Source organism: Hyaena hyaena, unplaced genomic scaffold, assembly GCF_003009895.1.
Source record: "Hyaena hyaena isolate Hyena2069 unplaced genomic scaffold, ASM300989v1 scaffold_16, whole genome shotgun sequence".
Classification (NCBI taxonomy): domain Eukaryota; kingdom Metazoa; phylum Chordata; class Mammalia; order Carnivora; family Hyaenidae; genus Hyaena; species Hyaena hyaena.
Genome location: NW_024080650.1, coordinates 1,203,370 through 1,216,402, shown reverse-complemented (window position 1 = coordinate 1,216,402; position 13,033 = coordinate 1,203,370). Strand labels below are relative to the sequence as shown.

Sequence of the window (13,033 nt, the reverse complement as noted above, 5' to 3'; positions counted from 1 at the left end):
AAAAAAAAAAAAAAAAAAAAAAAGTCTTTCAAGGACCTACTGAGAGACTAGAAGCTGAACACAAAGGAGTACATACTATGTGATTCCATTTGACTATGAAATTCTAGAATAAGGAAAATTACTCTGTAATTATAGAAATCAGATTAGTAGGAGTGGTGATTAACTACAAAGGGGTACAAGGGAACTTTCTGGGTAAATACAAGTGTTCTGTATCTTGCTTAGGGTTGTGGTAACATGGGTGTATTTGTTTGCCCAAACTCTTTGACCTGTACACATAACATAGTTGCATTTTTAAATGTAAATTAAAAATCTCATTTTTCTCAAAAAAAAATTTAAAAGCCCAAAATAATTGTTCTTAAGTTTTTCGTGGACTCTTGTATTGTAAGAAACAGGTGTGTAGGATTTTTTAATGGTTTGTGAATCATAAAGTGTAAAATACAGCAATCTGATTATTGGTGTGTCTCTATCTGAGCATTTTTGAAGCTAAAGTAGAAAACTAACCACTGGGAAGATGATGATGTGGTATTGTCCAGGGAACAGGAACTGGCCCAGGAAGTATGTTTGCTACCAAACACACTTCAAGAAACACTATTGTAGCCTGTCTAGCTGTGGCATTGTGTCAAACTCAGGTCCCCTGTGGAGCCAAATCTCACATCTCTTGTATTTGGGTGAGAAGACCCATTGCCCATAAAATACTCAGATCTTCCTGTGTTTTTCTCTTTCTTTCTTTTTATAAGTTAACCTGATTAGATAGATGGTTTGAAATTTAGGCTGAAACTACAGATTTCAGAAACTATGAATTTTCTAAGGAGGGAAAAGGTTTTCATGTGAATTAAGTCAGAAATGCCAAGTAAAATCCAGTAGCACACTGTATGTTCTGTTTTTCCTCTTCACTCCCACAAGGAGCAGTTCCTAAGTAACTTTTACATTTGTAATACCTCAGTAGCAAAGTATGCTTATTACTAGGATGATGAATAGTGGCTCTCTTTTTAAAGATGACATTTTAAAAGATTATTAATACATACTCAAAAGATACCATGATGAAAATATTATAAAACTAATGTGTCACTACACCAGGATTAACATCTTGGAATAATATCCCCTTCTCCTTAGCTATTGGGCCAACATATCAATTGTAGCTAAGCAGTTTCATTTATCAGAAGAATAGAGGAAAATTTCTAAAATGTATTCTGCATCAGTATATCCTCTGTCATCCCTCCTTCCCCCGACCCACCAACTCCCACCCCCACCCCACCCCCGGTAATAGGTTGTGAGGCCTTGCCAAGAAGGGAGAATTTCTAGGAAAGTCTCAGCAGCCAGCCAGCCTTCAGGAGCACTGAGGTAGATGTCTCTCCCCTCTAATGGCAGCACTACCTCTCATACCTACATATCTGTGTACCTGTTCAGAATTCCTCAAGTTTGTTGGTGAGACTCCTCAAGGAGTCTTGCAGGGCAGTGTTCTCACACCACTGACACACGCCCTGTTGGTCTATATTGGTGGCTGCTTTTAGAAAGGGTAGGTTTCCAGTTCCTGCCACTGGGGACTAGGTTGGCAGGCCACTTGACACAAAGCTTGACAGTGTGTGCAAAGGAACTCCCTGAGAAAGGAGTGCTTGGTTTGATGAAATCCTCTCCAGAGACTTGATCTTTAATGTTCTTTTATTTAATGTCACCCCTCCTCCAGTCCCTGCCAAATGTGTGCCTCTGAGCGCGCGCGCACACACACACACACACACACACACACACACACACACACACCCCACCCCCCCCCTTAGTATTTGGTCCTGACTCTTAAAAGTTTTCAGACACTTCAGTATCTGTGGGCTCATTTTATCCTTCCAGGAATCCAATGAAATGGATAGGATAGGCATGGTTCCATGTGAAAGATGAGATAATTAAGGTATATAGATGGGCCAAATACTGACATCTAGCTAGTGTTATCCTGGGAGCAACATTCAGATTTGTTGACTATAAACCTGTCCCTTTTTCTACCCACACTTTCTTTTTGCCTGTTTTCTCTCTATTAGCCCTTCTAGCATGGATGTTTAATTTCTTTGTTTCCTAAGGTGAGAGTTCTTTCACCAAGCCCAATTTGTCTGATGAGGGATATTTCTAAGGGATTGAAGGACATCATCTAAGTCTTGATTATAGCAAGGGTCATCAAGTGAGGCCCTGTCAGCGATGTGGAGATTAAGAGTAAAGTTTGTGCATCTGTACAATTCTTAACAGCTCTATAATGTATGTGCTAGATATATTTAATAAAGTGTCCTTAATTCCTTCCTTCCTTTCCAACATGATCTGAGTGTAGGAAAAAGGAAATTACATATCTGAGTAAATAAAGTACTTGCAGAAAATAGATGAAAGTCAAAAACTAAATATGATCCATTATTTATGTTTGGAAGTCCTCAGAGAAGAATTTCCATGGGATGAAGTTGTTCATTGAGCTCTTGACTTCCTGGTATAAGTTATTAGAAGCTGGAAATTAAGGTAATAATAAGACATTAGATTTTGGATACAGCCAGTCAATATCTCAGTAGTGTCTACAATATAAGTATACTCTTCTGGGAACCAAGAAAGACATTAAAAATCTGTAAACATATTTTTAATTTACCTTATATAAATAAAAGTAGAAGTGTTTTGTTTGGTAGGTTTTTGTTTAGTTTTGTTTTGATTTTGGCAGTAGTCATTGTTATAATTCAGTTAACAGTATGTGGTCTTGATAATCAGGCCTGGCAGTTGCTCTTCATTGTGTATTGAATCCAAATGACGAGAAAAGTTCTAGTGAGAAGGTGTGATGGGCCACTTTATTACTATAGCTCATCATCTAATGAAGGGGCCACCTCCATTCTTGGATTTTAAACTGTGTGGTGAGATCAGTATTACCAAACAAATGGACACAAATATCCCCCTTTTTAAGGTTTAAACAATATTTGCTGTTTTCTGATTATAAAAACAACACATGAAAAAGATTGTAGAACATATAGGCTGAGGACCTACTGGCTTTGGAGATGTAGAAGCCTTGGCTCCTGTACATACTTGGTCAGTCATGACTATGTAACCAGAATTCTCTAATCTTTGGTTTCCTTATCTATAAAATGGGAGATATTATGATACCTACCTACATAGAGGTGCTATGTGGAGATAAAATAAAGCCGATAAAGTGCTTATAACAGGACCTGACTTAATGAAGGGAGTTAAGGAGCACCTGGGTGGCTCAGTTGGTTAAGCATCTGACTTAGGCTCAGGTCATGATCTTGTGGTTCGTAAGTTCAAGCCCCACATCGGGCTCTGTGCTGACAGCTCAGAGCCTAGAGCCTGCTTTCAGATTCTGTGTCTCCCTCTCTCTTTGTCCTTCCCCGACTCATGCTCTGCCTCTCTCTCTCAAAAATAAATAAAAATTTTTTAAAATAAATAATAAAAATAATAAAAATAAAGGGAGTTAAAAAAAAGAAGAAAATCAAAATGACTAGTAAGCCACAAGCCACTGTTAATAACATTTTGACATGTTAGCTCTCAGGATTTTTTCTGCCTTACACTCACACATACATACCAGTATGTACATACACATATAGGTGTATATATATATCCATCTTTTTAAAAATCTTTTCCAAAATTGGGACCATTTTTTTAATGTTTATTTTTGAGAGAGACAGAATTGCCAGCAGGGGAGGGGCAAAGAGAGAGGGAAACACAGAATCCAAAGCAGGCTCCAGGCTCTGACCTGTCAGCACAGAGCTTGACACGGGGCTCAAACCCACAAACTATGTGATCATGACTTGAGCCAAAGTTGGATGCTCAACCAACTGAGCCACCCAGGTGCCCCAGGGGATCATATTTTATATACAATCTATATCCTGCTTAATTTTCCCCACATATCTTTATATATTTCTCTTGACATTAAAATTTACTGAAACAGATTTTTATGACCTCATAATACTGTAACATGACTCAACAAAATTATTTAATCATTACCTTATTGTGAGACATCTAAGGTATTTTCAGTATTTTACCATTATTAATGTCCTTACTTTAAAGGTTACAAAGTTTTTAAAATCTTAAGACTTGTTCTGTTTTTGTTTTGGTGGGGTGGGGCACACTTTGAGGTTGAACTTTTTCATATGTTTATTGATTCCTGGCATTATCTCAGTGAAATACCTTTTCATAAATGAATGTAACTTGTAAAGGTGTTTTAGGTAGGATCTCAAGCTTCTAGAATAGTGTCAGGTACGTAGTAAGTACTCAATAAATATTTGTGGCATACCTACAACTATATGGTCAACTAATCCTCGAAAAAGTAGGAAAGAATATCCAATGGAAAAAAGACAATATCTTCAACAAATGGTGTTGGGAAAGCTGGATAGCAACATATAGAAGAATGAAACTGGACCACTTTTTTACACTGTACACAAAAATAAATTCAGAATGGATTAAGACCTAAATGTGCGGCAGGAAACCATCAAAATCCTAGAGTAGAACACACACAGCAACATCTTTGATCTCGTCCAGAGCAGCTTCTTACTAGATATGTCACCAAAGGCAAGAGAAACAAAAGCAAACATGAACTATTGGGACCTCATCAAGATAAAAAGCTTCTGCACAGTAAGGGAAGCAGTCAATAAAACTAAAAGACATCCTATGGAATGGAAGAGGAGATTTTCAAGTGGCATATCTGGTAACAGTTAGTATTGAAAATCTATGAAGAACCTACTAAACTCAATACCCGAAAGACAACCCAGTGAAGAAATGGGCAGAAGACATGAATAGACACTTTTCCAAAGAAGATATCCAGATAGCTGACAGACACGTGAAAAAATGCCCAACATCAACTCATCATCAGGGAAATACAAATCAAAACCATCATGAGATACCACCTCATACCTGTCAGAATAGCTAAAATTAACAATACAAAAAACAACAGGTGTTGGCAAGGATGCAGAAAAAGGGGAACTCTTGCACTGCTAGTGGGAATGTAAGCTGGTGCAGCCATTCTGGAGAACAGTATGGAGGCTCCTCAAGAAGCTACAAGTAGAACTACCATACTATCCAGCAATTGCACTATTAGGTATTTACCCAAAGGATACAAAGATACAGATTCAAAGGGGTACATGCACCCTAATGTTTGTAGCAACATTATCAACAATAACCAAGCTATGTAGAGAGCCCAAATGTCCATCAACAGATGAAAGGATAAAGAAGATGTGTGTGTGTGTGTGTGTGTGTGTGTGTGTGTGTGTGTATGGATTATTACTCAGTGAATTATTACTCAGCCATCAAAAAGATTGAAATACAGTAGATACATACGTCAAAAAGAATGAAATCTTGCCATTTGTAGCGATGTGTATTATGCTAAGTGAAGTAAATCAGAGAAAGAGAATAACATATGATTTTACTCATATGTGGAATTTAAGAAACAAAACAGATGTACATATGGGAAGGGGAGAGGAGGAAGAGAAGAGAGGGAAACAAACCAAAAGAGACTCTTAATGATAGAGAATAAACTATGGGTTGACAGAGAGAGGTGGGTGGGAGATGGGCTAGTTAGGTGATGGTTACTAAGGAGAGCACTTGTAAAGAACACTCTGTTGTATTTAAGTGATGAATCCCTGAATTCTATTCCTGAAACCAATATTGCACTGTATGTTAACTAAAATTTAAATTTATTTTTTTAATTTATTTCTAGGAGAGAGAGACAGCGTGAGCAGGGGAGGGTCAGAGAGAGAGGGAGACACAGACTCTGAAATTGGCTCCAGGCTCTGAGCTGGCAGTCAACACAGAGCCTGATGAGGGGCTCGAACCCACGAACCGCGAGATCATGACCTAAGCGAAAGTCGGATGCTTAACCGACTAAGCCACCCAGGCGCCCCAACTAAAATTTAAATTTAAAAGAAAGGGGGAAAAAAAGAAACAACTAGACAAGAAATTTGAAATCTTTTTAAGAGGATACTCAAAGTTTTCAGCCTAAAATATTTCATTATAGTCATTAAAACAATATTGTGATGTGTTAAAGGAGGGGAAAATTACCTTATTTATAACTTTAAATTGTCACAATTTAAAATTTATCAATATTGGAAATTTAAAGTGCTGTCCTTTGGTGATCACCTTTCAAATAAACTGATGATTTTTAAAAATAAAGTATATTTGTGGCATAAATGAATGAGTGGCAAGAATATTAACTCTTTGTCTATCATATTTATTTCAAATGAGGTCAAGTCTTTTTTTTTTTTTTTTTTTAAATATTTTTATTTATTTCTAGGAGAGAGAGACAGCGTGAGCAGGGGAGGGTCAGAGAGAGAGGGAGTCACAGACTGAAACAGGCTCNGAAGGGGCAGAGAGAAGGAGAGAGAATCCCAAGCAGGCTTCTTGCTCTCAGCAAAAAGCCCAATGCAGGGCTTGATCTCACAAACTGAGAGAGAGATCATTACCTGAGTTGAAACCAGGAGTCTGACATTTAACCTCCTGAGCCATCCATTCGCCCTGAGAGCATTGTCTTTAAATTCCGTACTGAAGAGGTTATATTTTATTTTATTTTTTTTAATATTTTTATTTATTTCTAGGAGCTAGAGAGAGAGAGACAGCGTGAGCAGGGGAGGGTCAGAGAGAGAGGGAGTCACAGACTGAAACAGGCTCCGGGCTCCGAGCTGGCAGTCAGCACAGAGCCCAACGCGGGGCTCGAACCCACGAACCATTAGATCACGACCTAAGCGAAAGTCGGACGCTTAACCGACTAAGCCACCCAGGCGCCCCGAATGAGGTCAAGTCTTAAGAAAACTAGTATCTCTGTATACATACAAAAATAATGCTGTCTTGGTTCTTAGTCTTTATAGCCTAATATTTTTCCTTTCTTTTCTTCCCCCCACAGTTCATCCATGAGCTCGGATTTCCCACATTACAACTTCAGGATGCCTAATATTGGATTCCAGAACCTGCCTCTGAACATATATATTGTGGTTTTTGGTACTGCTATATTTGTCTTCATCCTTAGTTTACTCTTCTGTTGCTACTTGATTAGGTAATTAGTTTTCATTCTGTGTTACTTCAGAATATGTTAAGCAATCAGCTTTTTGCCCTTAGTTTAAAAAATTGTGTAAGTGCAATAATTTTGTAAATTTTCTAAAATTAAGGTTGTTTAACATTTTAACCTTCTGTGAGTTATTTACTAATCAGTAAAACACCTTTATACAATCTTCAATCCTATTTGTTGATGAATGTGTTTTACCTTATAGAAGAAAATTGTCCTCATTTATTTTTCTAACATATTAGTACCTGGTCCAGATACACTTATTATCTGTTCCCAAGATTTAATCTATATTCACAGAGATTTCAGGATATCTTTTCAAGGAGGGTATTGTGTCATTGTTACCTGGTCATTAGGGATCAGAAAACAATGTACAAGACAAGGTCCAAGCCTTTAAACAGGTTCTTGTGGTCTCTTTAAGATTTTAAGCTCCTTGGGTCAAGTGTTCAGGTGATTGATTATGTGCATAAAACACTAAATATTCCAAAAGCTCTACAGCACATATATGGACAAGTGACAAAGGATAATACCTCACTTGACCAGTAAAAATTCACAGTTGACTTACTCATAATTGTTTAAACAAGCATCTTCTTTTTAAGTTTTGAAAGCTGAAACTTAAAGACTAAAAATTCATATACTGTATTGTTCAAAGAGCTTTATGAGTAGAAGAGTAGAAAGTTGGATTTGATTAAACAACTATATACCTCTAACAATTTTTAGGGTTTGTACAGAATGTGATTATGGTTAAGATCCATACCATCATCAGATGTCTTTAAGCAATAATTAACTGTTGCCACCAGTGACCACTCACTGATGGTCAAATTTGAATGAATTTAATGTATATTTCCAATATTCTTATAAATAAGTTTACATTCCTCACAGAAAGTGAATCTTTTCTAAAGTTCTCACAAAATGTAATCACTTCTTATCGCTCATAGATATGCTGGCTACTTTCTCAGAGTAATAAACACTTAGCTAATATAATTATAGCATTTGGGGGAAATGCATTTCAGAAATTTCTTTTTTCTAACATTTTTTTAACAATTGATAAATATTATGTAAATATTCAGTATTTTTTTTTTTGAGTAAAGGAATTAACCATAGCAAAAGTAAACCTCATAACCTTAAAATATGATTATCTTTGGGGAGGATGGCAGAGGACTGCTGATTTGTTGTTGTTGTTGTTCCTTTTCTCAGACCTATTAAATTTTTTGGTAATTTCCGTACAAATGGTTTTAATTAAGAAATTTGTGAATTTAATATTTGAAACCAGATTATATTTTAAAAGATGATAAAAATAACATAACAATATAACAAAATATTAAAGATTCATTAATGAAGGGGTTTTATATATGTAAAATATTCCAAAATATTCAAGCTAGCTCATAGTATAGTTTTTATTACTATGTCTAAGAATTAAGCCTTTAACCTTCTTGTTTTAAGAAACACACTAGGGGTGCCTGCGTGGCTCAATCGGTTAAGCGTCTGACTTTGGCTCAGGTCATGATCTCACGGTTCATGGGTTAGAGCCCTGCATCAGGCTCTGTGCTGACAGCTCAGAGCCTGGAGCCTGCTTCAGATTCTGTCTCCCTCTCTCTCTGACCCTCCCCTTGCTCACTCTGTCTCTCTGTCTCTCTCAGAAATAAATAAAACATTAAAAAAAGAAAGAAACACACTAATATACCAATTGTGATTCTGGGCTGTGAAACATCATTTTACTTCATTGTATTCCTTTGAATAATCAAGCAGATAGGTAAAGAGAAAGGAAAAAATGATAGCAATTATCTTTGTATATTACCATTGTACTTCATTTTATTCTTTCCATACCCTTTTTTATTATTTAGCTTACAAAGCAAATAAGTGGGGATCTGCTACACTACAATAAAATTATCTTGTCTAATCAGAGAAGCCAGTCATGTTCAAACATTCTAAACTTCATTTACCAAGTCAGTGGTACCACTTTGAAAATTAAATCATATTATAAGGAGCTTTTCCTTTCTGATGACCTAATTTGTTGCTTTTAACCTTTTATATGTTAAATTTGGATTTAACAAGTCATTTGCAGTTAATCTGGAGATTAACTTTCAAAAGATCAAAGCAGCACGGTGGGGGTCGGGGGTATCTGGGTGGCTCAGTTGAGCGTCTGACTTCAGCTCAGGTCAGTCTATGAGTTTGAGCCCTGAGCCCCTAGCCCACGCATCAGGCTGACAGTTCAGAACCTGGAGCCTGCTTTGGATTCTGTGTCTCCCTCTCTTTCTGCCCCTCCCCCACTTGTGTGTGCTTTCTCTCTCTCTCTCTCTCTCTCACACACACACACACACACACACAAATAAACCTTAAAAAATAAAATAATCAAAACTCATTTTTAATATAACTTAAGCTCCTCTAGCACGTTTCAAGAGGACTCTGCTGTTCTCATACAGAAAGATCCCTCTAGTCAACACCAGACTCATCAGAACCTTAGGAGGAACACGAGAGGTAGGTCTAAACAAGACAACCACCACCGACCACAGTCTTATACAACACTGGAGTATAGAATCTACTGCCTACAATAGGGTTATGAACAGATCACTACTAGAACACAAAAGGAGGACATCTTACCCTGCTAGCAGTGATGCTATTTTATGAGTCATACAATATTCTGTTAGTTCTCTCTCTCCTCAAATAGATATTTGTTCTGTTTACTGTATCACAAATACAGAGCAGTGTCTGGCACAGTGTTGGCACTTAATAAGTATTTGTTGGGTAAATGAAAGAATAGTGTCCTTAGTTGGAAGTCATTAGATATGCATAAAGCTAAAAATCAAGGAGCAACGCAAGAAAGGTATTTAAGGATATGGAAGCAATTATCAAAATAACTTGGAGAGGGCAGAAATTTGTGGTTTTTGTTGTTGTTACTAACCTTGTAGAACTATATACAACTTTGAAATTTGTGATTATGTAATTTTGATAAAATTGAAAACTAGTAGCGCCTGGGTGGCTCAGTCGGTTAGGTCATGATCTCACAGTTTGTGGGTTGAGTCCCATATCACGTTTAGTGCTGACAGCCTGGAGCCGGCTTTGGATTCTGTGGCTCCTTTTCTTTCTGCTTCTCCCCCTTTCTCTCTCTCTGTCTCTCTGTCTCTGTCTCTCTCTCTCTTTCAAAAATAAATACTTGAAAATAAAAAATTGAAAACTAAAGTTACAGGGAAGATTTTGAGTTATCTAACAGAAATTTAAGGTCTTAAACCAAAATAATGACAGTAGAGCTACATAGGGTGTATGAATTGTTGTAATATATGGGTAGTAAAAATGAACAGAATTTGGTAACCAGATATTAATGATGGACGAGAAAAGATGTGCTTAGAATTTTTCCTGGACTTATGGTTTAGGTAGCTGGGAAGATAGCAGTTCCTTCACAGAGCTAAAAAAAAAAAAAAAAAAAAAAAATAAGCAAGTTTGGGATGGAAGGATGATAGATTCCATTTTAGACATAGGATGACTAGGTTTTACTGTGTAACAGTCAAAATATTTAGTACACAGTTGGATATATAAGTCTAAAGCTTTTAAGAAATCTGTCTAATTAAAGGGGGTCATGTAATAATAGGTAGAAGCTGAGGCCAGGAGGGTCCCCTAGAGAGAATGTGTGTAGTGAAATAAAATGGATCCAGGACAGAACCATAGGAAAACATATTTAAGAGGAGCCCATAGAAGAGACTAGGGGGGATAGCAGTAGATAGGAAGAAAAATCGTAAGACAGGAACCCCACAAGTAGCATTTCAGTGGATTGAGTCAGTTATTTCAAAAGCTCCCATTACGTTTGACAATTAAGCTTGCATCTGTAATTTTAGTTATAAAAGTTTCAGTAGCATGGATACAGGGGTGGTGAAGGTGGGGGACTGTAATGGGGTAAGACCTGACCACCAGGTGAAAATGGATACAAGAAATATGACCTTCTCTTTAAAGAATCTTAGCTAAGAAAACATTAGTTTGGGGTAGGGTAGGGGTGAAGTTTGCTTGTAGAATCAAGGCAGTATTTTGGTGTTTGTCTTAAGAAATTTGGGCATATTTATATATACAGTATACATAAATAGTATTAAGGAGAGTGAGCTAGTTGCGAAGGATTTGGGAGAAAGAATGAATCATGGAGGTGAGAGGAGACACACCTAAAAGTTATGGTGGTATTAGTTCTTTTTTTTTTTAAGTTTAAAATCTCTACACCCGGTGTGGGGCTTGAACTGACGACCCCGAGATCAAGAGTTGCATAACTCCTGTTGTTTAACATAGTGCTGAAAGTCCTAGCATCAGCCATCAGACAACAAAAGGAAATCAAAGGTATCAGAATTGGCAAAGAGGAAGTCAAACTTTCACTCTTTGCAGATGACACGATACTCTACATAGAAAACCCGACAGACTCCACCAGAAGCCTACTAGAACTGATCCAAGAATTCAGCCAAGTTGCAGGGTAAAAAATCAACGTACAGAAATTGGTTGCATTTTTATACACCAACAATGAAGCAACAGAAAGAGAAATCAAGAAACTGATCCCATTCACAATTGCACAAAAAACCATAAAATACCTCGGAATAAACCTAACCAAGGATACAAGAGATCTGTATGATGAAAACTATAGAAAACTTATGAAGGAAATTGAAGAAGACACAAAGAAATGGAAAAACATTCCATGCTCATGGATAGGAAGAATAAATATAGTTAAGATGTCATTACTACCTAAAGCACTCTACACATTCAATGCAATTCCAATCAAAATTGCACCAGCATACTTCTCAAAACTAGAACAAACTATCCAAAAATTTGTATGGAACCACAAAAGACCCCGAATAGCCAAAGTAATACTGAAAAATAAAACCAAAACGGGAGGTATCACCATCCCAGACTTTAGCCTCTACTACAAAGCTGTCATCATCAAGACAGTATGGTATTGGCACAAAAACAGACACATAGACCAATGGAACAGAATTGAGAACTCAGAAGTGGACCCAAAAGTATACAGCCAACTGATCTTTGACAAAGCAGGAAAGAATATCCAATGGAAAAAAGACAGCCTTTTTAACAGATGGTGTTGGGAGAACTGGACAGCAACATGCAGAAGAATGAAACTAGATCATTTTCTCACACCATGCACAAAAATCAACTCAAAATGGATAAAGGACCTGAACGTGAGACAGGAAACTATCAACACCCTAGAGGAGAAAGCAGGAAACAACCTCCTTGACCTCCACCGCAGCAACTTCTTACTTGACACATCCCCAAAAGCAAGGGAATCAAGAGCAAAAATAAACGATTGGGACCTCATCAAGATCAAAAGCTTCTGCACAGCAAAGGAAACAACCCACAAAACTAATAGGCAACCGACGGAATGGGAAAAGATAGTTGCAAATGTCATATCAGATAAAGGGTTAATATCCAGAATCTATAAGGAACTCACCAAACTCCACACCCGAGAAACAAACAACCCAGTGAAGAAATGGGCAGAAGATATGAACAGACACTTCTCCAAAGAGGACATCCAGATGGCCAACAGACACATGAAATGATGCTCAGCATCCCTCCTCATCAGGGAAATACAAATCAAAACCACACTGAGATACCACCTCACGCCAGTCAGGGTGGCTAAAATGAGCAAATCAGAGAACTCTAGATGCTGGCGAGGATGTGGAGAAATGGGCACCCTCCTACACTGCTGGTGGGAATGTAAACTGGTGCAGCCCCTCTGGAAAACAGTGTGGAGGTTCCTCAGGAAACTAAAAATAGAACTTTCCTATGACCCAGCAATAGCACTGCTGGGAATTTACCCAAGGGATACAGAAATGCTGATGCATAGGAGCACATGTACCCCAATGTTCATAGCAGCACTCTCAACAATAGCCAAAACATGGAAAGAGCCTAAGTGTCCATCCACGGACGAATGGATCGAGAAGATGTGGTTTATCTATACCATGGAATACTACATGGCAATGAGAAACAATGAAACCTGGCCATGTGTAGCAACATGGATGGACCTTGAGGGGGTTATGC

The 13,033-nt window shown here is 37.6% G+C and overlaps 1 protein-coding gene across 2 annotated transcripts in view; it reads left to right on the top strand.

Annotated features, from left to right (window-relative positions):
• The window catches only part of RNF24 (ring finger protein 24), a 74,515-nt gene that overhangs the window by 42,073 nt on the left and 19,409 nt on the right, over positions 1-13,033 (top strand). For both annotated transcript variants that reach the window (XM_039224408.1, XM_039224411.1), the window contains exon 2: positions 6,860-7,009. In XM_039224408.1, the coding sequence (XP_039080339.1) occupies positions 6,867-7,009 (143 nt within the window). In that variant the 5' untranslated portion in view covers positions 6,860-6,866. The remainder of the gene's footprint in view (positions 1-6,859; positions 7,010-13,033) is intronic.